Source organism: Heptranchias perlo, chromosome 8 (assembly GCF_035084215.1).
Source record: "Heptranchias perlo isolate sHepPer1 chromosome 8, sHepPer1.hap1, whole genome shotgun sequence".
NCBI classification, from domain to species: domain Eukaryota; kingdom Metazoa; phylum Chordata; class Chondrichthyes; order Hexanchiformes; family Hexanchidae; genus Heptranchias; species Heptranchias perlo.
The window spans coordinates 79,217,437-79,245,263 of NC_090332.1; the positions used below are offsets into that span (position 1 = coordinate 79,217,437).

The 27,827-nt window shown below is 42.6% G+C and overlaps 1 protein-coding gene across 2 annotated transcripts in view; it reads left to right on the plus strand.

Moving 5' to 3' along the window:
• Positions 1 to 27,827, plus strand: part of kiz (kizuna centrosomal protein) — a 184,341-nt gene that overhangs the window by 127,106 nt on the left and 29,408 nt on the right. For both annotated transcript variants that reach the window (XR_010963565.1, XM_067988390.1), the window contains exon 12: positions 1,417 to 1,513. Coding sequence is in view for 1 of the 2 variants with exons in the window: in XM_067988390.1 (XP_067844491.1) it covers positions 1,417 to 1,513 (97 nt within the window). In the remaining variant the exon portion in view is untranslated. The remainder of the gene's footprint in view (positions 1 to 1,416; positions 1,514 to 27,827) is intronic.

Here is a 27,827-nt window from a genome sequence, read left to right on the forward strand (position 1 = left end):
ATGCTGTAGTTCCCCTTGAGGATTTCATTAATATTATTAAACTGTGACAGGTCTAGAGATATGCCTAATGCAGCCCTCATTTCTCTGAAATCCAATGAAACACCGCAATTGTCATAGATAAACCCTGTGATTAAACAAACGATTGCATTCTGAAATTCACACAAGCTGCTAAGAATGTTTTTATAAACGGTCTATCCTTTTACAAAACAATTAGAGAGTCTTGTTCACAGTTCAGTGTCAAAGTATTCTTCACTTTCTTTGTATGTCCAGACCACTTGTTTATACCCTTTATTGTAACACTGTTGGCCAGAAATCACTCCCGAAATAATGGAGGAGCTCAACAACGCTCTCAGTTTTTAGTGGTGAATAATGAAGTGGCAAGTTCCCGCGTTTGCACATGCGCAGTAGAACGTGGAAATCGTGATCTTGCTCCTAGTTTGCCAGCGATATGACAACTTCGAAATAAAGGTCCATCGCACGCTGCAATCAGAGAAGTCATTGAAAAAGCACCAATTTGCTTATCTGCCCAGCTGGAAAGTAACTAATTATGCCACCAAACAGGTATGCTTAAAAATACCAGGTCTAAACTAAGTTTTAACAGCACAGTTAGTCTTAATGACGGCCAAACAATTAAAAATTAACTTTTAAAAATGTGGAGTCTCGTATTACTCCTTATTTTAATAGTTTTTGGTCATTAAAATTTTTTTTGATAGATTAAAAATTTTTTTAAAGTTTTACTTTTCCTTTCCACCTCTTTAATTTAATTCAATTATTTCTTTGATTTTTTTATTAAAAAATGTAAAAATGTTATTTACAAGGACATCCAGAATACTAACATTAAATGAATGAAATCTGCTTGCCTGCTTGAGCAATGCAGCCTGACTCTGTAGGTGTGACTTCTCTTCCTGACAGATTTTGTGGGCGTGCCTTCTCCTCACAGACTTTTCCAGCCGCGGGGCAGCTCCAATTGCGCAGAGGCTGGGTTGATAATGCACATTTTGCTTAAAGTTCAAATTCAAGATGTTGGACACCACAGAGCCCGCAGAAAGTATTTTCGTTAATTGAATTCACAGGAGCTGCGGTGAGCGTTGCCTCGCCGCTCTGCGCAATTTCTGGCCCAACGTTTGTTCCACATGTTCAAGTACACCAACCACTGTTTTGTGAAACTAACCCACTTATACTGTGGGGCAGCACTGCTACTGTGTTTTGATTTTCCATTGTATTTGTATCAAATGTTTTACAGAATATGATTGCAGTAGAAACACTAGCAGTGACTTGCATTTTATCACTCCTCAAATCATATGACTGGTATAAGCGCATGATAAATCATTCTGTTCAGTATTTTGAAATTAATACTCCACTATTATGGTATTGTATATCACATAATTGTTTTGGCCTCATTCATTTTTTTTCTAGGTATAAGCAAGCAGAAGTACATCAATAAGATGAAAAATAAGGATAAAGATAAGGATAATTTTGAAACTGACTCCAGTGAAGAAAGTCCACAGTCAAGGTGAGACAGTGAAAATTAAATGTAATTATCATTGAGCACTATTAATCAGAAAGTACCACATTGTTAATTACTTTTAATAGTTTACTAAAATTCCATGAAAAAAGAGTGCCACATAGCTTCACAAAAATTCTGAAATGTAGTGCTTAATTTCTTGTATTGTCATCTGAAATGTAAATCCCCGAATTTGTTCTCTGGTCATGAACATTGATTTCATTATTCACAATATTTTCCACTTATGGAAATCAAAAAATAGCAGTTCAGAACAATCGACAGCCATCAATCATGCATAGTGTTCCAACAATCTTTTAAAGATGCATTTCCATGGGAGCCATGCTCTTGGATTAAACACAAGATTTTCTTTATTCATAACTTTTGTGTGCTTGTGATATTCATCAATGTTCTTCCACATTATAACTTGTCATCAGTGATGAGATGTCCACCATTTATTCTGTGGGTGCGACTCACAGTGTCATTGCCTATAAAATCATCTTTATGAAAATTACAATGGGCGACTCATGCACATGAAGTGACACTTGATGGTTTGTAGCATTCCATAATTCATTAAAAATCATGTTTAAAATTCCAATAGGAAATGGCCTCTCATAAAATAAACCAATTTCCACAATAGTGGCAATTAGAACTATTCTTCCTTTTGAAGACTCTTACTCAACTGGTTGTGAGGCATGACATTTTCATTTGGAAAAGAGCTGCATATCTCACTATCACCAGTGACATATCTTCTAAACTATTAATTGAAAAGATAAATTTAATAGTTGTTGTTGGATTACCCTGAATTCCATAGACAAAAGTTTATATCAAATCCATATTTATCCTTACGGGTCATTAGCTGTCCATGGTAATTAAGAATAAATTCTGTACTATGCTTTCCACACTACCATTCCGGAGTGCTTTGTTACCTGATGCACATATCTCCTCCACTCAGATAAATTGTGCCAAAACAATATGGAAGCTTGAATATTGCTTGGAATTTAGAAGATTAAAGGGTGATTTGATTGAAGTTATCAAAATATTAAGGGGAACTGATAGGGTAGATAGAGAGAAACTATTCCACTGATTGGGAAGTCTAGGACCATGGGATATAGCCTAAAAATTAGAGCCAGGACTTTCAGGAGTGAAATTAGGAAACAGTTCTACATGCAAAGGGTGGTAGAAGTTTGGAACTCTCTTCCGAGAACGGCAGTTGATGCTAGCTCAATTGTTAATTTTAAATCTGACATTGATAGATTTAAGGGATATGGGGCTAAGGTGGATATATGGAATTAGGTCACAGATCAGCTATGATCTCATTGAATGGCGAAACAGGCTCGAGGGGCCAAATGGCCGACTGCTGTTCCTATGTTCCTAGATGGGGAAGGAAGTACTTTCAGTGTACAACGCACCTTCCATAAGACCTTTTAGCAAGAAATACCCAAATATTTCTCTCTTAGGAGCAGATATTTGCACCAGCAGAGGTCAGAAAGCAGCTTGCCAATACTAGCACAACCTATCCTTTCACTGGAGAATCAGGGAAAGAGAAAACAGCTCCTTCAATCTCCTGAGATTATACAGGCACCCTACTGTGCAGTACATGTGACAGGCACAGCTTGCCACCTTTGACAATGTTTATATTTTTAGTGTGAGGTGGTGCCTTGGGTATTTGGCTGACTCAACTGAAAAATCCCAAAAGCTTTTATGTAGATTATATGTCACACTGAGAGCACGTCACATCAGAGTGACGTTCAGCTTTAAAGGGTAAGCAAACTCTACTGAACTGCCTCTGTGTTAAATGTTATAAAAGATCACGGGGTAAATCTTAATGGGGAGCCAATAAGAGAGCTGGGAGGGGAGGATTTCCTGACGGGAAACCCGTAAGTATGAATTTCCCGGAAGTCCTTATGATTTGGACGTAAGGATGTCATTCAGTTTTTTTCAGTAGGTTTCCTGCCCGACAGCCAGCCAGATTGACAGGCTGTCTGCCAGTCAGACAGGAGAGCAGCCAGGGGGCGGATGCCAGCAGGTAAGTATTAGATCGGGGTGGGGGGTTGGTCATCCGGTGGGGGAGGGTGGCCAATCGCGTGTGTGGGATTACAGCAGGTAGGCTTGTTGGGCCTGGAGGAAACACTCCTGCTTCTCCTGGCTCACAACCAGTGCAATGAAGGCACTTACCTGTTGATCTGGTCCTTCGCGCCTCCTCTTACATGAATCTGGAGGCCCGGGAATCCCAGCCCCCTGGAGTTAAAAATAAAAAACCTATTAAAATGGAGGATCGCAGTCGTCTTAAAAGATTTTACTGACTGATCTGCCTCCTGAGAACAGATTGGTCGACGGTCCCTCGACCCACCTCTGTTAAAACCGGAAGTGGGTGGGTTGGGGTCAGGTTTTACTTTTTTTACAATTTTTACCTTCCCACCCGCCCCCAACCCACCTGTTCGTGGAGTTAAAATTTACCCCCATAGCTCTGAATTTACCAATGCCTTAAGTAGAGGTTGTATGTAGCACTCCTGCAATGACATTGTAAAGCTGAACTCCAGTGACAGCGTGAATGAGGAGCCCTGCCCAAAATCCATTGTCGCATTTTATGGTGTCACTGCAAGTGATTCCTACACAAAATGCCTGCGCCCAAAATGGCGCTGGTAAGCAGGTCTAAAGCATAAAATAAGACAAGGAATGGCTGAGAGATACTGTTAAGTATATATTAAGGGAGACTTTTAAAAAAGATATCTTCTTCCTTTGTAATTTTTAAAACTATGAAGCAATTCAGTGAACTGAAGATTCTCTTCAATGATACTTCATTCAACTTTTTTTTAAAACTCCAAATATGGTATGGGCAGTAATTTTTCACTGCTGTTAAATATTTCCAGTGGACTCTCCACAGCACTGACATGTACCTGTGACATCTAGTGGGAAAAATCAGCACTGCACAAATTTATTCTTTTTTTGTTTTATTCTTGTATTGTATGCACTTAAAATATAACCTTGCATGATTAAGATCAAATCTCAACTACAATCAGTATAGACAAATCAGAACAAATCTTTAGCTGGCTTCAAGGTTATAATTTTCCTGCTAATCCTGGATTCATTTATTCCCCAATCATATGTTTTTAGAATTATATTTCAAACTTATGACTGCTGTTACATTGTTGCCATCCCCATTCCTCAAGTTTCTTATTTAACTCTTTCGAGATGGGTAAACTATATGCTATATTCTAAACTGACTGTACCAATTCTAGTCTGAACTGAATACTTCAAAAGGGCCTGGTTGTCATGGCAGTATACATGAGGGTAAATTAAGCACTCCCAGCAGGACGCTGCGCTCAAAGGGTGTATGGGTCAGAAATGGGGCTACAATGTTGTAGCTGTGTCTCCCACCCACGCTGCCTTCAAGTGTGGCTTCCTTTCTGGGAACATGCGTGGGTGAATTTACCTTACTATCTTTTATACACTGTCTTGGTAACCAGTCATCCACTTTTCAACCCTGCCAACACAATTCCCAAATCATTTCTATGTTACTTAAGTATCAGTTTCTATAAAACTGAAAATATCCATTGTTGCAAAGATGAAAAATAAGACAAAACCTATTGTTTAGCAATTTTTTGAAATACTAATTCTGCAATTAACAGGAGAATCCTAAAAATAATTTCACAGAAATTTTCTTTTTTAAAAGTCTCACCTAGATACATGCCTTCAAGCTAAAAGGAGTCTGATAAATCATAAAATTTCAGTCTCCTTATCATAATCTAAATTGATCCTGTTCATCTTAACAAGATCTTGTATCTATGAGGTAAGCAGTCTTCAGGCACTGGTTGTGCCATTGCTGAAAGCAGCTGTCTGGCCCGACAGTGAAAGCGACCAACCCCATTTTATGCAGAGCAGCAAGCCCATTGGAGGTCGGTAATGGCCATTCAAACAGAATACAGCAGCAACCAAACCCTCCCTGCAGAAAGCAGCAGTTCCTCACCCTAATCTTCTCTGTGCAGCATATGAGAGCTCAGCAGACTAACCGTATCATGTTAATCACCGAGTATTATTTGTGCTTTGGAAAAGTAATGTTTTTTAAATTGTGATTTTAAAAGAACGCATATAAATTGAATACTTACTGTAAACTGTTAAATAAGGCTTATTTTATATTCATAGGCACAATCTATATATGCCAGTCTTGACTTCATCCCTTATGAATTATTAGCTCAACCCCACTTGTGCTTCTTATAGCTTTCCATTCAGTATACTTCATTTACATGTAAACTTTAATACAGCATCATTAAACATGGGACCTCTTTGTAAGTCAATAATAGTCATCCAAGGTCTCTGAAAGAATTCATTCTCTCTTTTTTGTGTTCTGTTGACAATTGTAAAGTACATGTCTGACAACTAGTCCTATTCATGAAAATACTGTTTCTATTTCTGAAGGGTTTCGTTGATTAGACTGTTGGGGTAAAAGGCAGCTGGCAAGTTTCACACTTTAAGCAAAAGTTTGTAGTGAAACCAGGTATTGTGCAGCTACAGTATTTTATGTCCAGACTCCATTGACTTCCTGGTGAGCCACAAATGAGTGTATACAGCTGCTCTCAGTAGGGTTACTGGGCGACCACACAATGCAAAGGTTTGACAGAAAGGTCTGAAAAGTTAAATGCAGGGAGGAATGTAACAGCTGAATTGTAGCATTTTGAAGATCTTGACTGTTTAAGGAACTTTCTAGTAGCTTTACTGACATTGCTCACGATGACCATTTGGATCACTCTTAAATAGTAGTCCTTTTTTGTATAATATTTTATTCACCTGTTGCTGCCTTTGCAAGAAAACATTCTATTGGCCAAGGTAATTTGTGAAAATTACTGTAAAATTGTTTAAAAGAAAGAAAAGAAAGACTTGCATTTCTATAGCACCTTTTACAACTTCAGGAACTTCCAAAGTGCTTTACAGCCAATGAAGTACTGTTGAAATGTAGTCACTGTTGTAATGTAGGAAACGCAGCAGCCAATTTGCGCACAGCAAGGTCCCACAAACAGCAATGTGATAACGACCAGATAATCTGTTTTTAGTGATGTTGATTGAGGGATAAATATTGGCCAGGATAAATATTGGGAGAACTCCCCTACTCTCCTTCAGAATAGTGTTGTGGGATCTTTTACATCCTCCTGAGAGAGTAGACGGTGCCTCAGTTTAACATCTCATCCAAAAGACAACACCTCCAACAGTGCAGCACTCCCTCAGCACAGTACTGCAGTGTCAGCCTAGAGCTCAAGTCTCTAGAGTGGGACTTGAACCCACAACCTTCTACCTTAGAGGCGGGAGTGCTACCAGTTTAACAGTTTAGCTTAAGAGGCAATCTTGCAATATTGTTACTTGTTAATAATATAAGCCTATTAATTAGTGTTTGTGATGCTGGCTAGTGAATACTTAATGTGTTTGTATGACATTTTTCATTTGCTGTTTTGGCAGAAATGTTAATCCATCTAAGACAAATGGAATAAAATCTACATTAAAATAGCAGTGAGACAAATGTCATAAGCATCCATCCACTAAAATTGTCGACAGTAATTTCTATAATCACTATTCATGGCATGTAAGATTAAATTGTATGTTTAATGCTCTTTTTTAAAAAAAATAAATAACTAAAAATGGTAAGAAATATCTGCAGATTTGTTAAGTACATCATATTCGATCTGCCTTGACAAAGATCTGCATCTCTCCATTCCTGCTCAATTGAAGCCACACTATTTCCCTGAAATTGTGTGGTTTAAGAATAAGCACAGCAGTTTCAATAGACATTGAGAGTGATAGATGAATTTTTTTTTATTCATTCCATGGGATGTGGGCGTCGCTGGCAAGGCCAGCATTTATTGCCCATCCCTAAATGCCCTTGAGAAGGTGGTGGTGAGCCGCCTTCTTGAACCGCTGCAGTCCGTGTGGTGAAGGTACTCCCACAGTGCTGTTAGGTAGGGAGTTCCAGGATTTTGACCCAGCGATGATGAAGGAACGGCGATATATTTCCAAATCATGATGGTGTGTGACTTGGAGGGGGACGTGCAGGTGGTGGTGTTCCCATGCGCCTGCTGCCCTTGTCCTTCCAGGTGGTAGAGGTCGCGGGTTTGGGAGGTGCTGTTGAAGAAGCCTTGGCGAGTTGCTGCAGTGCATCTTGTAGATGGTACGCAGTGCATCTTGTAGATGGTACACACTGCAGCCATAGTGCACCGGTGGTGAAGGGAATGAAAGTTTAAGGTGGTTTATGGAGTGCCAATCAAACGGGTTGCTTTGTCCTGGATGGTGTTGAGCTTCTGGATGGTTATTGCCTGGCACTTGTCTGGCACGAATGTTACTTGCCACTTATCAGCCCAAGCTTGTATGTTGTCCAGATCTTGCTGCATGCGGGCACGGACTGCTTCATTATTTGAGGGGTTGCGAATGGAACTGAACACTGTGCAATCATCAGCGAACGTCCCCACTTCTGATCTTATGGTGGAGGGAAGGTCATTGATGAAGCAGCTGAAGATGGTTGGGCCTAGGACACTGCCTTGAGGAACTCCTGCAGCGATGTCCTGGGGCTGAGATGATTGGCCTCCAACAACCACTACCATCTTCCTTTGTGCTAGGTATGACTCCAGCCACTGGAGAGTTTTCCCCCTGATTCCCATTGACTTCAATTTTACTAGGGCTTCTTGATGTCATACTCGGTCAAATGCTGCCTTGATGTCAAGGGCTGTCACTCTCAGCTCACCTCTGGAATTCAGCTGTTTTGTCCATGTTTGAACCAAGGCTGTAATGAGGTCTGGAGCCAAGTGGTCCTGGCGGAACCCAAACCGAGCATGGGTGAGCAGGTTATTGGTGAGTAAGTGCCGCTTGATAGCACTGTCGACAACACGTTCAATCACATTGCTGATGATTGAGAGTAGAATGATGGGACGGTAATTGGCTGGATTGGATTTGTCCTGCTTTTTGTGGACAGGACATACCTGGGCAATTTTCCACTCTGTCGGGTAGATGCCAGTGTTTTATCTGTACTGGAACAGCTTGGCAAGAGGCGCGGCTAGTTCTGGAGCACAAGTTTTCAGCACTCCAACTGGGATGTTGTCGGAGCCCATAGCCTTTGTTGTATCCAGTGCACTCGGCTGTTTCTTGATATCACGTGGAGTGAATCGAATTGGCTAAAGATTAGCTTCTGTGATGGTGGGGATCTTGGGAGGAGGCCAAGATGAATCATCCACTCGGCAATTCTGGCTGAAGGTGGTTTCAAATGCTTCAGCTTTGTCTTTTACACTCGTACTTGGCTCTGCCATCATTGAGGATGAGGATGTTAACAGAGCCTCGTCCTCCGTTAGTTGTTTAATTGTCCATCACCATTCATGACTGGATGTTGACAGGACTGCAGAGCTTTGATCTTATCCATTGGTTGTGGGATTGCTTGGCACTGTCTATAGCATGCTGCATCTGCTGTTTAGCATGCGTGTAGTCCTGTGTTATAGTTTCGCCAGGTTGGCACCTCACTTTTAGGTACGCCTGGAGCTGCTCCTGGTGTGCTCTTCTACACTTCTCATTGAACCAGAGTTGATCCCCTGGCTTGTTGCTAATAGTAGAGTGAGGGATATGCCGGGCCATGAGGTTACAGGTTGTGGTGGAATACAATTCTGCTGCTGCTGATAGCCCACAGCGCCTCATGGATGCCCAGTTTTGAGCTGCTAGATCTGTTCTGAATCTATCCCTTTTAGCACGGTGGTATTGCCACACAACAGTGCCCTCAGTGTGAAGACGGGTCTTTGTCTCCACAAGGACTTTGGGCTGGTCACTCCTACCAATACTGTCATGGACAGATGCAGCTGCGACAGGTAGATTGGTGAGGACAAGGTCAAGTAGGTTTTTCCCTCGTGTTGGTTCTCTCATCACCTGCCACAAGCCCAGTCTGGCATCTGTGTCCTTCAGGACTCGGCCAGCTCGGTCAGTAGTTGTGTTACCGAGCCACTCTTGGTGATGGACATTGAAGTCCCCCACCCAGAATACATTCTGTGCCCTTGCTACCCTCAGTGCTTCCTCCAAGTAGTGCTCAACATGGAGGAGGACTGATTCATCAGCTGAGGGAGGGCGGTAGGTGGTAATCAGTAGGAGGTTTCCTTGCCCACGTTTGACCTGATGCCATGAGACTTCATAGGGCCCGGAGTCACTGTTGAGGATTCCCAGGGCCACTCCCTCCTGACTGTATACCACTGTGCTGCCACCTCTGGTGAGTCTGTCCTGCCGGTGGGACAGGACATACCCAGGGATGGTGATGGAAGAGTCTGGGACGTTGGCTGAAAGGTATGATTCTGTGAGTGTGGCTATGTCAGGCTGTTGCTTGACTAGTCTGTGGGACAGCTCTCTCAATTTTGGCACAAGTCCCCAGATGATCGTGAGGAGGACTTTGCAGGGTCTACTGGGCTTGGTTTGTCTTTGCCTTTGCCTTTGTCATGTCCGGTGCTTAGTGGACCAATGCTGGGTGGTCTGTCCGGTTTTATTCTTTTATGACTTTTGTAGCCGAATTGTACAACTGAGTGGCTTGCTAGGCCATTTCTGAGGGCAGTTAAGAATCAACCACATTGCATGAGTTAAAGGCAGTCTATCCATATTTCCATTTATATAAAAAATATTAAATCTATCAGCTCCGCAAAGACCAGTGAGTTCATCCAGTGAGTAGCTGAGTCATGCAGCCGAGGAAAGTTCAAACTTTGATACCTAATTTGTGCTGAGTTAGTCGATCTGAGCTGGGAATTGGATACAATCGTTTTCAGCACCTCTGGATTAGGGAGCAGAAAATCACTTGGGGTTCTCGCTCCTGATTGCTAGCCTACAATCCCTGCTGGAGCTGCCTATGTGTTGACATTGCATAAGAACTGGATTGGGCTCAGTTGTAATGCTCCTTGCAGCCATATGGCCTGCCAGCACTTGTTGTCAAGGCTCTCACATGGAAAATAGCCACTTCAGCGAGCCGCAGGAGGATGCTTGGTACCCATGGAAGCAATGAAGAGTAACTGCCTTCATGATCAGAGTGGAGGGAAGAAATGTAAATCTACCCTTAGGAGGTATGAAGTTAAGTTTAATTTGTCTTAGACAATATGGTGTATTTTTCCATGGATGAAACTATTGTAACTGTTTCACTTTTGAGCATTTACCTACCATTGTTGAGGAACATATACACCTGAAATTTGGTTGACTCTACAGAGATGGACCCGTACATAGTTATAAATAACTATTTTGCCAAGCAGTTGTATGCTTGTATTATGATTGCTCTAAACTACATCTATATCATCTATCTATAATATATTAAAGGTCTTGTGTATACACACAAACTTCCTGTTTACCCTTGAGTAGTTCTTCCTCTTATGATATTCGTCATGCCTCCCTGTCATGTCTAAACTATAACTAGCTATACTTACTGTATTATTACCTCCGAGTGAATCTTCCTAACTTCCATCCCCAAGGTAAGTGACACCATGCTGTTTCCGCCTCTCCCCCTATTTGGCCTCTCGCCTTTTCCTGGCTCCATCTACCACCAGCCCTCACTGTGTCCCCGAGCGCACATGGGACCATCTCTGCAGCTAGCACCACTGAGACTAAAAGCTACAGTCCCTGAGCCAGGCCGTTTTAAGAAATATTAACAGGGTTTCCTAGCTAGAGAATCCTGCCTGTATAGAAAAAAAAGCCATGTACGTGGTGGTAAATGGGAAACAGCTTTAAGTTGGTTAAGCACTTCTAAAAGTTTTTCTGTGGCTAGCTGGCAACCCTCCAAATTTTAAACAGCAAGTAATGCATATGTAAGCATTCTGCCATTTAAATAATACAGGCTTTTTCCACCACACTCTCTGAGCACCTCACCTGTCTGATCCCTCCCCTACACCAGGTGCCCATGCCTCCCCTCCCCCCCGGCCCTCCACCTTGCCACTGCCCATGACTCTCGCCATTCTTGCCACATTTTGCTGCATCCGCTTCCCAAGCACCTGTGCCTTTATCACATTTGCCACTGCCAACCAATCCCAAATGAAACCCTTATTACCAAGCTTTTCTCAGTGGCAGCCTGGAATCCACTTCCCACTTTTCCATATCTCCAGGATGCTCTTCCTAGTGCTGTGGTACCCACCAAGCTGCCTCCTCAGTACTCCCACACCATACCACCCAAATTCCCCTGTTCCCACATCCCAGGTCTCTCCCTTTTCTTACCCCATGGTTCTGCCTTCCCAGTCCTACCATATCCTGGTACCTCCATCCCAGTGCTACCAAACACAAGGACCTCCTCACATTTCTCCCAGACCCTCACATCCTGATGTTCTCCCACATCCCATGACCCTCCCCCTGCTTCTAATGCTCCTACTCTCCAATCTCACCAGTACGACCACATCTCAAAACTCCCATCCCAGTACTTCCAGGTCCAGCAGCACAGTCACAACCTGGAACCCCAATTCCAGCATTGCCACATCACAACACGCTACTCCTAGACCTCGAAATTCCCTGCTCAAAGATCCTGAGATCTTCTACCTATTGCCTCAGACCCCAGGACTCCTTCCACTACTCCCAAACCCCACCATCCACCCTCCTACTTTTCCCAGGCCGTGAAATCATCTCCCACTACTTGCAAATCATTATCCCAGTGTGCCTCGAATTCCAAGACAACACTCTCTGTATTTCCAGACTGATACCCCTTTCCATTGCTTCCATATCCCAGGACTACTCATGCATACCCAGGACCCTGAATCCCCATTCCCATTGCTTCTCGATCCCAGAACCCCCTCTCAATGCTGCAAGACCCTTGGATGCACCTCACAGCTCTCGGAGACCCCAATACCACCCTCCCATTACTACCGTAATCCTGAAATACCACTCCCAATATTCCCACACCCAAGGGCCTCCTTCCAAAACTCCAACATAAGAGTTCCTTCCTTGCCAAAGCTTCCATATCCTATTACCTTGTTCCAGCGCTCCCACATGCCAAGACTACCTTCCCATAATGGCCACACCCCAGCACCGCCTGCTACATCTATATATTCATTTGGAGTTTTACATTGCAACATCCAATTTGTTTTTTTTTGGGACTTACATATAAAATCAACTGTGGCAATATGAAGTTTCCCTGATGCAAATTTAAGCAACTTTTTTCTGGAGTTTGTTTAGGTCAGATTCTGAGAAAATGACATCTGGGAGCCAGTTCCGACGTTTACATCTGTAAATCTGGTTCCCTTTTATTGGGGACAGAATTGGAGACCTTGTTCATACTGGGTCTATGATTCAGCCACTGGAATAAAGGAAATGAACTTACCAAATAATCACCAGGGGTCAGCTCATGGATACTGGTCTCCCAGAATACAAGCTAAAGTATAAGTAAAATGTGGCTTTATTGTATGGCAAAACTTCACAACTCCAGGATAAAGCATTATCTTGGTCCATAGGAAAGTAATGTGAATCCTGACCTTGAAATAAATTTGTTTTCCTACAGTACACTGAGGTAATCAGGAGAGAAATTTGGGGAAGGTAATTTCCTGCTATCAACTTCATTCTATTAAATATATTGTACTTGATAAACTGAGTACACTATCACTTCCTAAATCTACTTTGATAAGCATTGGGGGAAGAATAGGGTTAAGCTCTGATAATAATGCCTCCTGTGAACTGATGGTCTACTGATACTGCCAAGCCTCACACGTGAAAGTTGATCAGTTGGGCGGGGTCCCAGAAGGAGCCAAGCCCTTATAGAACCATCCCAAGCAAGGAGTCAACACCTTCAGGAAAGGAGGGCAAGGGAAAAAATGGCTGTATTGGCACATTAGTCAGAAGGATAATTGCTAGCAGAACCTGTAACCTTGGTGCCGAGGTTGTTGCAATGGACATTTTTGATTTTTATTGGTCCAGAATTTGCTGGAAAAATAACGTCGAGTTCACGGCACGTGTTGTTATTAGATATGTCGTGAGTTATGAATCGTCACAAATTGCTGGACGATTTGCGCCGCTCCGCTGTTAACCTCGCGAAAATGGGAGCTCACCATCAACCTCCCCTTGAGTGTCGAGAAATTGCTGGATTTGCGCTGTAAATACAAATTAAACACACCACAGAAAGTTAGGGCTGCTATTTTACAGTGTAAGGACCCTGTTAATGGGGTGATTTATGGTCCTGACATGCCACTCAATCCTGGATGCTCAGAAAGGGAACAATTGAAACTGTGGTGTCTCACTCCTGCAGGTAGTAAATTGTTCCTGAAGGTTTTTTAAATTTGACTCTAATTCACTCTATTTCCTTCTCCATCTTTCACTCTGTTTCTTTCTTTACCCTTAAATTTAATTGGTTAGGGAGATAAACTATTGGTCCCGTCATTCACCAAGGTCCCAGATGCCCCGTTGACCTTGCACCATTAACCATTATCAGCTAGCACTTCCAGCAACTTGCAGCGCCAAAATAATTGGAGCTGAAGGGTGAGGAAAAAAAATCCAACTCATGGCACACGCTGCAAGATGCTCCGCTCCAGCAAATTCTGGGCCAATATCTTTAATTCATTTCATTGCTCTCAGGAAAAAAGGTCACCACAGGACTTGTGTTGCATATGTATTATGTTGTATCAGGAAATCTGTGAAAGACATTCACCTACAAGAAATATGTCCTAAAGAGGATATTTTAATCCCAAGTGAATTGATGCTATCTTTATTGTTTTTAAGCATTACACTGCTAGTTTCTCGCTGTGTCTTACTGCTCCAAATATTATCTTACTTGTAAAGAAATCCTTCAGTTTTAACCTGAAAATAATATTTGATAGTGTTTTGGAGTAGACAGGAGAATGTGATAGGCATCTTATGTGATCTATAGTGTGGTGTACAGTATTTAAGAGGTAATTGTTAGACCCATGGCACACTATCCTACTCAAGGCACACATAAGGGCACGGGTTTCAGTTTGTGAGAGACTCAGTCAGCTTGTGGAAACTGCATAACAAAAGTTAAATCTATTTACAGAAAAAGCCCTTAACTATAGCTATATGACTGAGATTTACATGTTTATACAGTTAATTGTATTATCTAAGTGTATGTCTTGTATCTCGAATATGTTTGCGGTCCGTGGGAAAATGCACCAAGATGGTAGGAAAGCTCCAATCAACAAGCAGCAACAACCACAAAACCAACCAACCACCACCTTCAAAACTAACCAATCGTCACTTTTACTAAACAGCTAGGAAATAGCTACCAATCAGCAACCAATTGCTAATCAAATTGCTCAGAAGACTTTTTTTAAAACCGATTTAAGCTGCCTCCAATGATTTCTGAACCAACTGGCTCCACTTTCCAACTTCTCAGTTGCGTCCCACTTCCTGATCCTACTCTCCCTACCTCCCCTCATGGTCCTTCATGTTTTCACAGCCCCCTCATGATAGTTTTTCAGACCAGTGCAAGTAAAAAAAAATGGATTGCAAGCAAAATGTCATAGAGATAGTCATCAGTAGTGAGATTGTAGATCCCTGGGCTGTGCCATCCATAAAAAAAATGCAGGCCAAGATGCAAGTACTCAGAAATAGTGTTTACATTTATTTTGCAATTTAAAAATATATTTACAAATGTAGAATATTGCTTGGGTAGTAATACATTACTAGATTATATTCACCCATGCCGTAGTCACTCAGGAATTAATAGGTTTTTCACACTGATTAAATAAATGAGTAATGTATTACTATTGATATAATATCTTGGTTTTTTCTGCAAAAGGTATTAATATATTTCCAAGTGTATTTTTCAAATTTTAAAAAAGTTCAAATGTTGCCGAAACCCTCTACCACTAAGAGTAAGTGAATATTCCTTTTACCTATTATAACAGACTGTCACAGGACCAGAATCCTTTTGTTGTTGACCCACACAGATTTTCTTCAAAGCTTTAAAAGGTGTTTAACATTGCTAGCAACAATTTCTCAGCATTCAACTAATTATTAATAATGACTACTTTCTAATTGGCATTTCTTTGAAGCATGTAATTAAAGATGGCAAGTAACCACGGTAACATTTTAATTGTAGTCTTCTATAATATTAATTGAAAAGCTCTTATGGAGTGTAATAAGAAGGCAGTAATATGTAGAAAGATAACCTCTCGGGAATAGACTTGATTTATATAATGTTTTGACTTAGTCTACAACAGGGACAGGGATATGCTCTCTCTATGAAACAGAAACACACACAATTAAAGTGTATACAATTTTTCTTTTCTCTTTCTCCCTCCCGTTTTTACTGAAGGCCTTGACTCCTTGTGGGGGTATGGTTGCATATGTTGCCCTCTGGTACCTTACCCAACTGACTATTATTCATGTGTGAGCATTGGCAATGAATGTTAGCGGGTCATTCAACTTTGGGAGCTTTCACTACCAAGTCCAAACCTGCTATCACCTAATGTCCACATGCACATATTATACAGCACTGCTCACTGGATAGCAATCAAGAGCAGGAACCCTGGACAATTTTCTTCCCCAACCCAGGGCCATGGAGATCAATTATTGCACTACCGCTGCTGCCCTGGCTGAGATCAACTCGCTGAACACAGATTGAAGATTACACCTGGGACCTTTTCTGTTTGGTAGCTCAGTTACTTACTGGATAAACGTGCTGTAGCATTTTTGGAGCTGTGTAGACATGTTTTGCTGAAAAACTGACGTAAAATTCGGTAAAATCATGCATCCACCGTGGAGCCTCACTTGAAGGAAGTGTGCATTGGAGAATCAGGCACAGTGATCACCTGGCCCAATTTGCAGTGTTCCCAATTTTCTCTTCATAGTGACTGCACCCCTTACCAGAAGTGTAGCCTCATTGAATTTGCCCTATAGTATATAATTACAAAAAAAACCTGATCCTTACTTAACTATAAGGAGAGAATGAACAGGCTGGGGCTCTTTTCTCGAGAAGAGAGAAGGCTGAGGGATGACCTAACAGAGGTTTTTAAAATTATGAAGGGGTTTGATAGGGCAGACATAGAGAAAATGTTTCCACTTGTGGGAGAGTCCAAAAGTATAAGATAGTCACTAATAAATGCAATTAAGAATTCCCAGAGAGTGATTAGAATGTGGAACGTGCTACCACATGGAGTAGTTGAGGCAAATAGCATAGATACCTTCAAGGGGAAGCTAGATAAGGGCATAAGGGAGAAAGGAATAGAAGGATATGCAGATAGGGTTAGATGAAGTAGGGTGGGCGGAGGCTTGTGTGGAGCATAAACAGCGCCATAGACCAGTTGGGCTGAATTGCCTTTTTCTGTGTTGTAAGTTCTATGTAATATGTATTGTATGTGATGATTTGCTTTGCATTTATTTGTACAGACCTTTGTTAGTAAATGGGCATTGATGAGTCTCAACGTTCATAACATTTTGAATTTTTTGATTCCACATAGGGTTGTAATGGCATGAATGGCAGTAATTTGATCACTATTTATGAAGTTCTATTTTTAGGGGCATGCACGGGCTAACTGAGTCATTTGGGGGAAAGTGCACAATGCTTAAAATGTGATTACATAACCCTCATAAGCTTTTTGATCTGTGTGTGTCTAACTTTAAAGTCAGCTGGCTGTGGTCACCTTTCGGTGTTTTTGGAAGAGTAGCAGGCCTTTTGACAGATGGAGTAGCAGCATATGGTGTATGGCACTTGACACCCATCTTCAAGAGAAGAGATTAGCAATCATAAATAGGGGAAGGGGCTGGGAGAGCACAAAATGGATAGCCCAGGTGCTTACTTCCTTTTTATGATCGGCAAATGGGGATATTTCTTGGATGCTTACAGATGAAGATTCCACTTACTGCAGTCACTTCTTGCGCTTTATTGGTTCCACAAGTGGTCTTGAAGCTTTAGCACTTGAGCATAAACATAAGGGTGTTGTCCGGCAGTGATACTTACCTCCCCCCCCCCCCCCCCCCCACCGATCTGTATTACTGTTGTTAGTGAGCTGATTTGTGAATCAAAAAGCTGACCTAGCTAGATTCCCCTTCCACCCTAACCCCTCCCAGAAAAGAGTATCTTCTGAAGCCCAGGCAACAATAATGAAATGTCAGTTAAGCCTAAAGTACAGCTGAGGGATTTTGGTTTAAAGCAGAGGCTTTGGTGCAAAAATGCATTTATAGCTCTTTGTGTGGCACCTCATTATGTGTGGGCCTGATTCATTAAGTAATTGGTTTGCAGTTGTTTACATGAGTATTAAGGCCTTCTATTCAGAAGCCTTTGAGTGATACATTGTGCAAATGTAGCATGTTATGAATGCAGAATGAGAACTAGGAGGCCTGTCCTATTGGCTAGACACAGCACTTGGTTGAAAAGAGAAAGTAAGACACTGGGCTCTGCTTTGCATAGCAATGACTCTTCTTAATAAACTTTACAGATTAATAAATGCAGCCTATAAAAGAGGTAAATAGATACTCTTACCACATTTAAATGTGCTCATTTCATTATTATGGTACTGAACGTAGGGCGAGAATTGAGTTCTTTCATACTCCAGTTTCTTCACCAAAGCATCTTACTGCATAAGTGTCAATAGAATTTGATGTTTATTGTATTATAAATCATGGGGAAGCAGATAGATCGCAACACTTTATTATTAAGGATTCATTCATTGTAAATCTTTTGCTGCTATAGTAGTTTCTAAAGCAAAATCATCTTGTGGTTGAGTAGGGATGAAAGGCGTAATGTATGAAGGATTGAGTCTTAATAACCAGCTGCACTCCATGTAAAGACCACTTGTTTCCTTTTGTTCAGAGGTGCATGCCACTGCTTCCTCTTCACTGAGATTCATTGTTCCATTTTACCAAGGGCATCTAAAACAGGTTTTTTTTGCTGATTTATTTTACTGAGAATATTTTCTAAACTGTTTGACACCTATCATTGACTTTGTAAAATCTTAAGAGTAAGGCATTTTTATTTTACAAAGGGGCCTATAAGACTGTGTTTTGCAATGATTTGAGCAAAACAAAACCATGCATAAGCAGAGAGTAAACTCCATGTGACTGGAGCAGGTGTGTCGTATCAGAGTACAGTGAAGCAGTAAGAACTTGCAGCCAGTGGAGGTCACTCTCATTCTAAATACTGCTGCTTCTGTACTCGGCTAGATTGCAGGCATATCTGTTTAACAATGGATTCAAGCAAAGAGCAAAATAATAGAAATATGATTGTACCTTTTTTCTATGAATGTATTCAAATGAAACTGTGTATTTCCAGAATTATCTCATTACAGGAATATGTAGGGCATTCTGTATTAATTTCACGAACCATGTGTATTATAGTTTAGATGCTTTTTGTTAGCTGCAATTTCAAAAATATTTTATAACAATACCTCTCAGCTTCCAGGTGAGGCAATGTAGAACGCAATCTGTAAAAATGTGGAATAGATGACCAAAATGTGGGAAGCTTGTGTTTTTTTTGCTATGCATATGGTGGGTCAGGTAGTAAGAACATAAGAAATAGAAGCAGGAGTAGGCCATATGGCCCCTCGAGCCTGCTGCACCATTCAATCAGATCATGGCTGATCTTCGATCTCAACTCCACTTTCCTGCCCGATCCCCATATCCCATGATTCCCCTAGAGTCCAAAAATCTATCCATCTCAGCCTTGAATATATTCAATGACTCAGCATCCACAGCCCTCTGAGGTAGAGAATTTCAAAGATTCACAACCCCCTGCGTGAAGAAATTCCTTCTCATCTCAGTCTTGAATGGCCGACCCCGTATCCTGCGACTATGCCCTCTAGTTCTCGACCCTTTAGCTAAGGGAAACAATCTCTCAGCATCTACCCTGTCAAGTCCCCTCATAATCTTATATGTTTCACCTATCATTCTTCTAAACTCCAGAGAGTATAGGCCCATTCTACTCAACCTCTCTTCATAGGAAAACCCTCTCATCCCAGGAATTAATCTAGTGAACCTTTGTTGCACCGCCTCTAAGGCAAGTATATCCTTCCTCAGATAAAACTGTACGCGGTACTCCAGGTGAGGTCTCACCAAAGCCATGTACAACTGTAGTAAGACTTCCTTACTCTTGTACTCCAACCCCATTGCAATAAAGGCCAACATGCCATTTGCTTTCCTAATTGTCTGCTGTATCTGCATGCTAACTTTTTATGTTTCTTGTTTGAGGACACCCAAGTCTCTCTGAACACCAACATTTAATAGTTTTTCACCATTTAAAAAATATTCTGTTTTTCTATTCTTCCTACTAAACTGAATAAACTCACATTTCCCCACGTTATACTGCATCTGCCACCTTCTTGCCCACTCACTTAACCTATCTATATCCCTTTGCAGACCCTTTTGGGGGTGATTTTAAAACGGAGCCGGGAAGGGGGCGAGGGGGTCAAATTGAGGTCTGGAAACCCATTAGTACGGGTTTCCTGCATGCCCTTACAATTTTGACTTAAGGACGTCTTTTATTTTTTTTTGTCGGTTTCCCGTCCGATTGACCAGCTGATTGACAGGCTGGTCTCAGTCGGACAGGTGATCAGCCAGGGAGGACGTCTTCAGGTAAGTCTGCAGGTAAGTTGTTTGTATGGATGGGAGGGGGCACGGGGGGGGCATAGGTTGTCATGGGGATGGGGGGTGTCAGGATCGGGGGTCATCGCGGGGATCCCGATCATTGAGGGGGAGGGTCGGGGGAGGGAGGATCGGAGTGGGGGAGGGAGGATCGGAGTTGGGGGGAGGATCGGGATCGGGATCGGGATCAGGGTCGGAGGGGGAGGATCGGAGTCTTGGGATTGAGATCGGAATCGGGGGTCAGAGGGGATTGGGGTTGGAGGGGGAGGATCGGGGTCGGGGGGTCCGATCAGGGTTGGGGGTCGGGGGGTCCGCGATCGTCGGGGGGGGTCGGTGCAGGTGGGCTTGTTGGGCCTGGGGGAAGCACTCCTGCTCCTCCGGGCCCACAAGCTGTGCCTTTCTAAGCACGTACCTGTTAGTCTCGGGCCTTCTCACCTCCTTTCACGAGGCATAAAACAGAAGGCCCAGGAATCCCAGCCCCCCGGGGTTGATATTGGGAATTGTTGAAAAATGGAGGACTGAAGACTCCTTGAAAAGTTTTAAGGCCCGACCCGCCTCCTGGGAGCGGGTTGGTCGCTCGTCTCGCCCAGTGAAAACCAGAAATGGGTGGGTTGGAGGCGGGTCTGAAATGGTGTCAATTTTCAATGCCCCCCACCCGCCTCCAGTCCACCCGTTTTTTAATTTGAAAATTGAGCCCTTTGTATCCTCGTACAGCTTACTTTCCCACCTAGCTTTGTATCATCAGCAAACTTGAATACATTACACTCGGTACCCTCATCTAAGTCATTAATATAGATTGTAAACAGCTGAGGCCCAAGCACCGATCCTTGCGGCACCCCACTAGTTACAACCTGCCAACCTGAGAATGACCTGTTGATCCCTACTAGTGGAGGGGTTATGTTACTGGGCTAGTAATCCAGAAAACGTGAGTTCAAATCCCACCATGGCAGTTTGAGAATTTGAATTCAGTGTAAAAAATCAATTTTTTTATATAAGTGACCACGAAGCTATCAGACTGTCGTAAAAACCCAGCTGGTTCACTAATGTCCTTCAAGGAAGGAAACCTGCTGTCCTTACCTGGTCTGGCCTATATGTGACTCCAGTCACATTAAAATGTGGTTGAATCTTAACTGCTGTCTGAAGTGCCACTCAGTTGTATCCAGGGCAACTAGGGATGGGTAATAAATGCTGGCCTTGCTAGCGATGCCGACATCCCGAGAATGAATATGAATATATGGTCCTTTAAGTATTGTCACGAGTCTGAATGACTAGTGGTATGTTTCCTTACTTTAAATGCACCCTGACTCCACAATCTGTAGATTACTGTTGGCAACATCAGTGGACAAATGCTTAATGCCCTATGTGACATTCCTGTGCCCACCATTTTAACAGAAGAATCACCCATTAAAATAGTGAACATCATATCAACATGTTTAGTGTGCATCCACTAATATCAACAATACCTCTGCCCTATTCATATTTGAGTCCCTCTTCATGATACTTGATATTCAATCAAGTGCCCTACCTGTCCATAAGATGTGTGTCACACTATGAGCCACCCTTCTGGTTTAAATGTACATTATGGAAACTTATTACTCTTCTTACTCTAGGGAGAGGAATGCTTAATCAGATAATGATACTGAGAGCTGTGACAAGCCCAGCCTCCCCAACAAAGTGAAACAAGTCTATTTCTTATACTAAGAATAGGCCAGTTTCATATTGGAGGGAAGGCTGGGATAGTCCCACTTTCCAATAGGATTCTCAGACTTACTGTAAAAACAGGAAAGAAGTAATAATATTTAATATGGAAGTACGAGTGGCTTTGGTAAGGGTTCCTACATAAGGAAGATAGATTAGGAGTTGGAGAAATATCAGATGACTAGGGGGAGCAAAATATTGCAAAAAAGATAAATGTAAATTCTTTCAAGTTTTATGAAAATTATTTGTGGGGGAGGCAATGGGTGCAGGATTCTGGGAAATGTTACAGAATATTTGGGAATAGTCCTGCAAAATTCAAGACAAGTGAGAAATATGTTTATAACCTGTACAGTATAAAAGGATTACACTGCCTGTATTATCGTGGTTATCCTTGTGCTGCCTCATTGTTCAACCACTTGTTAACTTCTAATAGTTTAATTGTGTTATTATCCGAGTCAGGCTCCTTTAATGTTTTCATCCTGATATCATACACTGTTAATTACAGTTAAGCTAATATAGCTTCAGTCACAAAACATTCACACAAATTTTGTCGTGAATGATCAATCCAAGCAGACCTGTCGCCTCTGGAAGCACAGGATGTATACAGGTCAAAGAAAAGCACATTCAGTATGATTTTGTTGCACATAAAATGCACAGACTTCTACTCCCATCTTTATTGGCCTGATAGAATCATCTGAGACAGTCAAGAAACATAGAAAAACTGTTGTCCAAGTTCCGAAGTCTGTATTTTCATAATGTTCACCAGCTGCATGATGCTGTACTAGACGGAGTGTGCAGATTATTCTTTCTGAACCATTTACCAACAACGACTTGCATTTATATAGTGCCTTTAATTTAGAAAATCATCTCTAGGCACTTCACAGAGGCGTAATCAAAGCATGGATTGGGTGATCACTTTGCTGAACGCCTCCACTCTGTCCGCAAGCATGACCCTGACCTGCCGGTCGTTTGCCATTTTAATCCCCTGTCCCACTCCCACTCGGATCTCTTTGTCTTCGGCCTCTTACACTGTTCCAATGAAGCTCGACATAAGCTCGAGAAACAGCACCTCATCTTTCGTTTAGACGCTTTACAACTTTCCGGACTCAACACTGATTTCAATAACTTCAGATCATAACTACTGCTCCCATTTTTTCTGACAGCAAATGCTGTTAATGGTTCTGCAGTTGCCATTTACAGCTACTCCAGACACATCTTTTGTTTCTTAACCTGTCCCATTACCATCTTCCTTGCCTTGCATCATCATTTTGTCATTTAATAACTTTTGCCCTCTATCCTATCACAGACCTTCCCTTTTGTTCTTTCCTCCCCTCTCCTCCCTCCCCCCCCCCCCTTTTCCCTGGCTCTGTACATGCTTAAAAACTTTAACTCTTTAACATCTTCCAGTTCTGACGAAAGGTCTTCATCCTGAAATGTTAACTCTGTTCCTTTTTCCACAGATGCTGCCTGACTTGCTGAGCTTCTCCAGCATTTTCTGTTTTAATTTCAGATTTCCAGCATCCTCAGTATTTTGCTTTTGAAACAGTATATCAAACCCATTCTTCACCCTCAATGATACTAAACTGAATGCTTCACCTAACTGAAAAGTGTACTGTTGAAGGCTACTTTCATTGATCAATATGTGCTTGATCACATATGAAAGGCTATTTGTTCCTTTAGCACACTGAGTCTAGGGTCAGGATGGTAAAAGGCTACATGCTGAACTCAGTGCATCAGATAGTCGTAATCTTGACTCTCCCCTGTGGTTGTGAAATCTGGCTGTATTACCTGTAATATCAAAGACTTCAACAATTTTTACCCATACCACCTTAGATCAATCATGAATATCAAACAGCAAGGTACAAATTGCAAGGTGCGGAAAATTGGAAAAATCAGTGTTCAGGTAATGCTGATGAAAGCTCAGCTTTGCTGGGTGGGATATATTGGGGCCGATAATGAGATCCCAGCTCCGCTGTATCAGAACTGACTGTGCTTATGGCTGAATGAGCAGACCTCATTTCAGGGGGCAGGAATGTTGGGGCACCAGCAGCTAATGGAGGCCTGCTGGTTACCTGTATAGTGCAACCATTTTTTAAAGTGGATTGACTGGTTCACTGCTCAGCACTTATGCCCTCCCTGTTCAATTTAGTCATTGAAGGTTGAAAACAACAGCAGTCTTCCTTGAATTACCCTTTTCAAATGGGTAATAAAAATTTAGAGTGTCACTTGAGTGCTCTAGTTGTATTATGGAGGACTGCTCATAAATTGTGGGACCTTAATAAGCCTTGCATACATTTTGTGCATAAGCTCCTGGTGCTCTACACAACTAAATCAGGGTTCGCTGAATGCATGGTAAGCCTCAGCACAGTAGGCACTGGTCATCTAATCATTATTATTATTATCCACTGTTTGGACTTTCTAAGCATGTCTGTACAGTGAGTTCAGACATGGCACATCTTCATGGGTGGGCAGAGAAAACATTTTAAGGATGAGTTGAACAACATGAAGCTGTGTGGCAGTGACACAAACAATGGGGAGATGCTTGTAGGAGATCAAACAGGATAGCATTCATTACTATGGCATGGAATGACAATTTTGAAATGTAGTGCAGTCAACAGCAGCAAGAAAAGTGGTTGTTGAGAAGCAGCATCAAAAGCAATGGCAGCAACAACCACTTGACTGAAACAGGGTATTTGCACAAACTGGGAAATAATGTGCTTCACTGATTCACATAGCCACAAGCCGATCCATAGAAAATGACTAACTTTCAACAAGACAAGAAAGAAAGTCTTGCATTTATATAGCGCCTTTCATGACCTTGGGACGTCCCAAAGCACTTTACAGCTAATTAAGTACTTTGAAGTGCAGTCATTGTTGTAATATGGTTATCTTCTATTTGCCTAAAATCTTCATCATATACAGAATGTAGAATATACCGTTCAGAAGACACTATCATATCTTCATTAATAGCCTAAAAGTACCAACCAGCATTAAGAGCAGTACAGATCCCTAATCTGTGCTGAGTTAGCTAATTTTACGGGCCGTTCCCTCTCCTCTCCCCTGTTCTGCCGCCTCAGCTACTCTGGGGCCTCCAAATCCCACCTTTTTGTGGGCCACTCCCTCTCCTCTCCTCTCCTCTGCCGCCTCAGCTGCTCTCGGGCCTTCAACTCTTGCCTTTTTATGGTCCACTCCCTCTCCTCTCCTCTGTTCTGTCGCCTTACTGCTCTTGGGCCTCTGACTCCCACCTTTTTATGGGCTGCCTCCTCTCCTCTCCTCTCCTCTCCACTGTTCTGCCACCTCAGCTGCAGCTGGAGTCACTGCAGTGCATCCGCGAGGCTGAGACCTACGCGGATAGCGCGTTTTAGGAGGTGGTCACCCCACAGCTTGAGAGTGCAGGCAGAGAGGGACTAGGTGTCTGCCAGACAGACAAGGAGGACCAGGCAGGTAGTGCAGGAGTCCTCTGAGATCATCTCACTCTCTAACCGGTATTTGAATACCAGTGAAGGAGAGGGTTCCTCTGGGAATTTCAGCCAGAGCCAAGAACATAGCACCATGGGTGGCTCAGCTGTACAGGGGAGGAGGAGAAAGGTCAAGAGAGCGATAGTGATGGGGGATTCTATAGTTAGGGGAGCAGACAGGCGTTTCTGCGGCCAGACATGATTCAAGGATGGTATGCTGCCTCCCTGGTGCCAGGGTCAAGGATGTCACTGAGCGGCTGCAGAACATTCTGGAGGGGGAGGATGAACAGACAGAGGTCATGGTCCATATCGGTACCAACGACATAGGTGGAAAGAGGGATGTGGTCCTGCAGGCAGATTCTAAGAAGTTAGGAAAGAGATTAAGAAGCAGGACCTCAAAGGTAGTAATCTCCGGATTACTGTCGGTGCCATGCACTAGCGAGTATAGAAATAGGAGGATAGAGCAGATGAATGCGTGGCTGGAGAGATGGTGCAGAAGGGAGGGCTTTAGATTCCTGGTTCATTGGGACCAGTTCTGGGGGAGGTGCGACCTGTACAGGCCGGACGGGTTGCACCTCATTGGAGCTGGGACCAATGTCCTCGCGGGGAGGTTCGCTAGTGCTCTGGAGAGGGGGTTGGGGGGGGCGGGTATTTAAACTAATTTGGCAGGGGGATGGGCGCCAGGATGTAGAATTGGAAAGGAGAAACAAGGTGTACAAAGGATTGGGAGAGAAAGATAGCACTAAAGCAAGAAATAGTCTAGTATTAGGTGAGATCAGACCAAGAGAGAGTACAAGAAAGTCTAAGATAGGTTTTACAGTGCACGTGTGAAAACACACAAAGTGTGTTAAACAAGGTTGGTGAGTTGCAGGCGCAATTAGCCACATGGGAATATGATGCGATAACGGAGACCTGGCTCAAAAAAGAGCAGAATTGGGTACTAAATATTCCTGGATAAAAGGTGTTTAGGGAAGGGAAGAAAGGAGTGGGGGTGGCAGTCTTGATTAAAGAGAATATTGCTGTGCTGGAGAGAGAGGATGTCCTGGAGGGGTCAAGGACAGAATCTATTTGGTTAAAGTTAAGAAACAATAGAGTGCCATTACACTACAGGATGTATTCTATAGGCCACCAACTAGTGGGTAGGAGATAGAGCAGCAAATTTGCAGGTAAATGCATAGAGTAGTGATAACGGGGGACTTCAACTATCCTAATATACACTGGGATAGTAATAATATAAGGGGCAAAGAGTGTGTTCGGGAGAACTTTTTTGACCAGTACATTTCTGGCCCAACGAGGAAGGAGGCATTGCTGGACTTGGTTCTGGGGGAACATTTAGGGATCAGCGATCATAGTATGATAAGGTTTAGAATAGCTATGGAAAAGGACATGGACCACTCTAAAGTAAAAATACTCAATTGGAGGAGGGCCAATTTCAGTTTGATGAAAACTGATCTGGCCCGGGTAAATTTGAATCAAAGATTGGCAGGCAAACTGTAATTGAACAATGGGTGGCCTTTAAGGAGGAGATGGTTCAGGTACGGTCTAGGTACGTTCCCACGAGGGAGCAAAGTAGAGCAATTAAAGCCAGACCTCCCTGGATGACAAAAGAGATAGAGAGTAAGATGAAGCAGAAAAAAGGGGCATATGACAGATGTCAGGTTGATAACACAAGTGAGAACCAGGCTGAATATAGAAAGTTCAGAGGGGAAGTGAAAAAGGAAATAAGAGGGGCAAAGTGAGAGTATGAGAATAGACTGGCGGCGAACATAAAAGGGAATCCAAAAGTCTTGTATAGGCATGTAAATAGTAAACATGTAGTAAGAGGAGGGGTGGGGCCAATCAGGGACCAAAAAGGAGATCTCCTCATGCAGACAGAGGGCATGGCCGAGGTACTAAATGAGTACTTTGCATCTGTCTTTACCAAGGAAGATGATGCTGCCAGAGTCTCAGTAAAGGATGATGTAGTTGAGCTACTGGATGGGCTAGTAATTGATAAAGAGGAGGTACTAGAAAGGCTAGCTGTACTTAAAGTAGATAAGTCACCCGGTTCGGATGGGTGCGTCCTAGGTTGCCAAGGGAAGTAAGGGTAGAAATTGCGGAGATACTGGCTATAATCGTCCAAACATCCTTAGATATGGGGCTGGTGCCAGAGGACTGGAGAATTGCAAATGTTACACCCTTGTTCAAAAATGTCAGTTTAACCTTGGTAGTGAGGAAACTTTTAGAAACGAAAATCATGGACAGAATTAGCAGTAACTTGGACAAGTGTGGATTGATTAGGGAAAGCCAGCACGGATTTGATAAAGGCAAATCATGTTTAACTAACTTGATAGAGTTTTTTGATGGGTAACAGAGAGGATAGATGAGAGTGCGGTTGATGTGGTGAATATGGACTTTCAAAAGACATTTGATAAAGTGCCGCATAATAGGCTTGTCATCAAGAGTGAAACTCATGGAATAAAGGGGGCAGTGGCAGCATGGATAAAAAAATTGGCTAAGTAACAGGAAGCAGAGAGTAGTGGTGAACGGTTGTTTTTCGGATTAGAGGGAGATGTACAATGGTGTTCCCCAGGGGTCGGTACTGAGACCACTGCTTTTCTTGATATATATTGATGACTTGGACTTGGGTGTACAGGGCACAATTTCCAAATCTGCAGATGACACAAAACTTGGAAGTG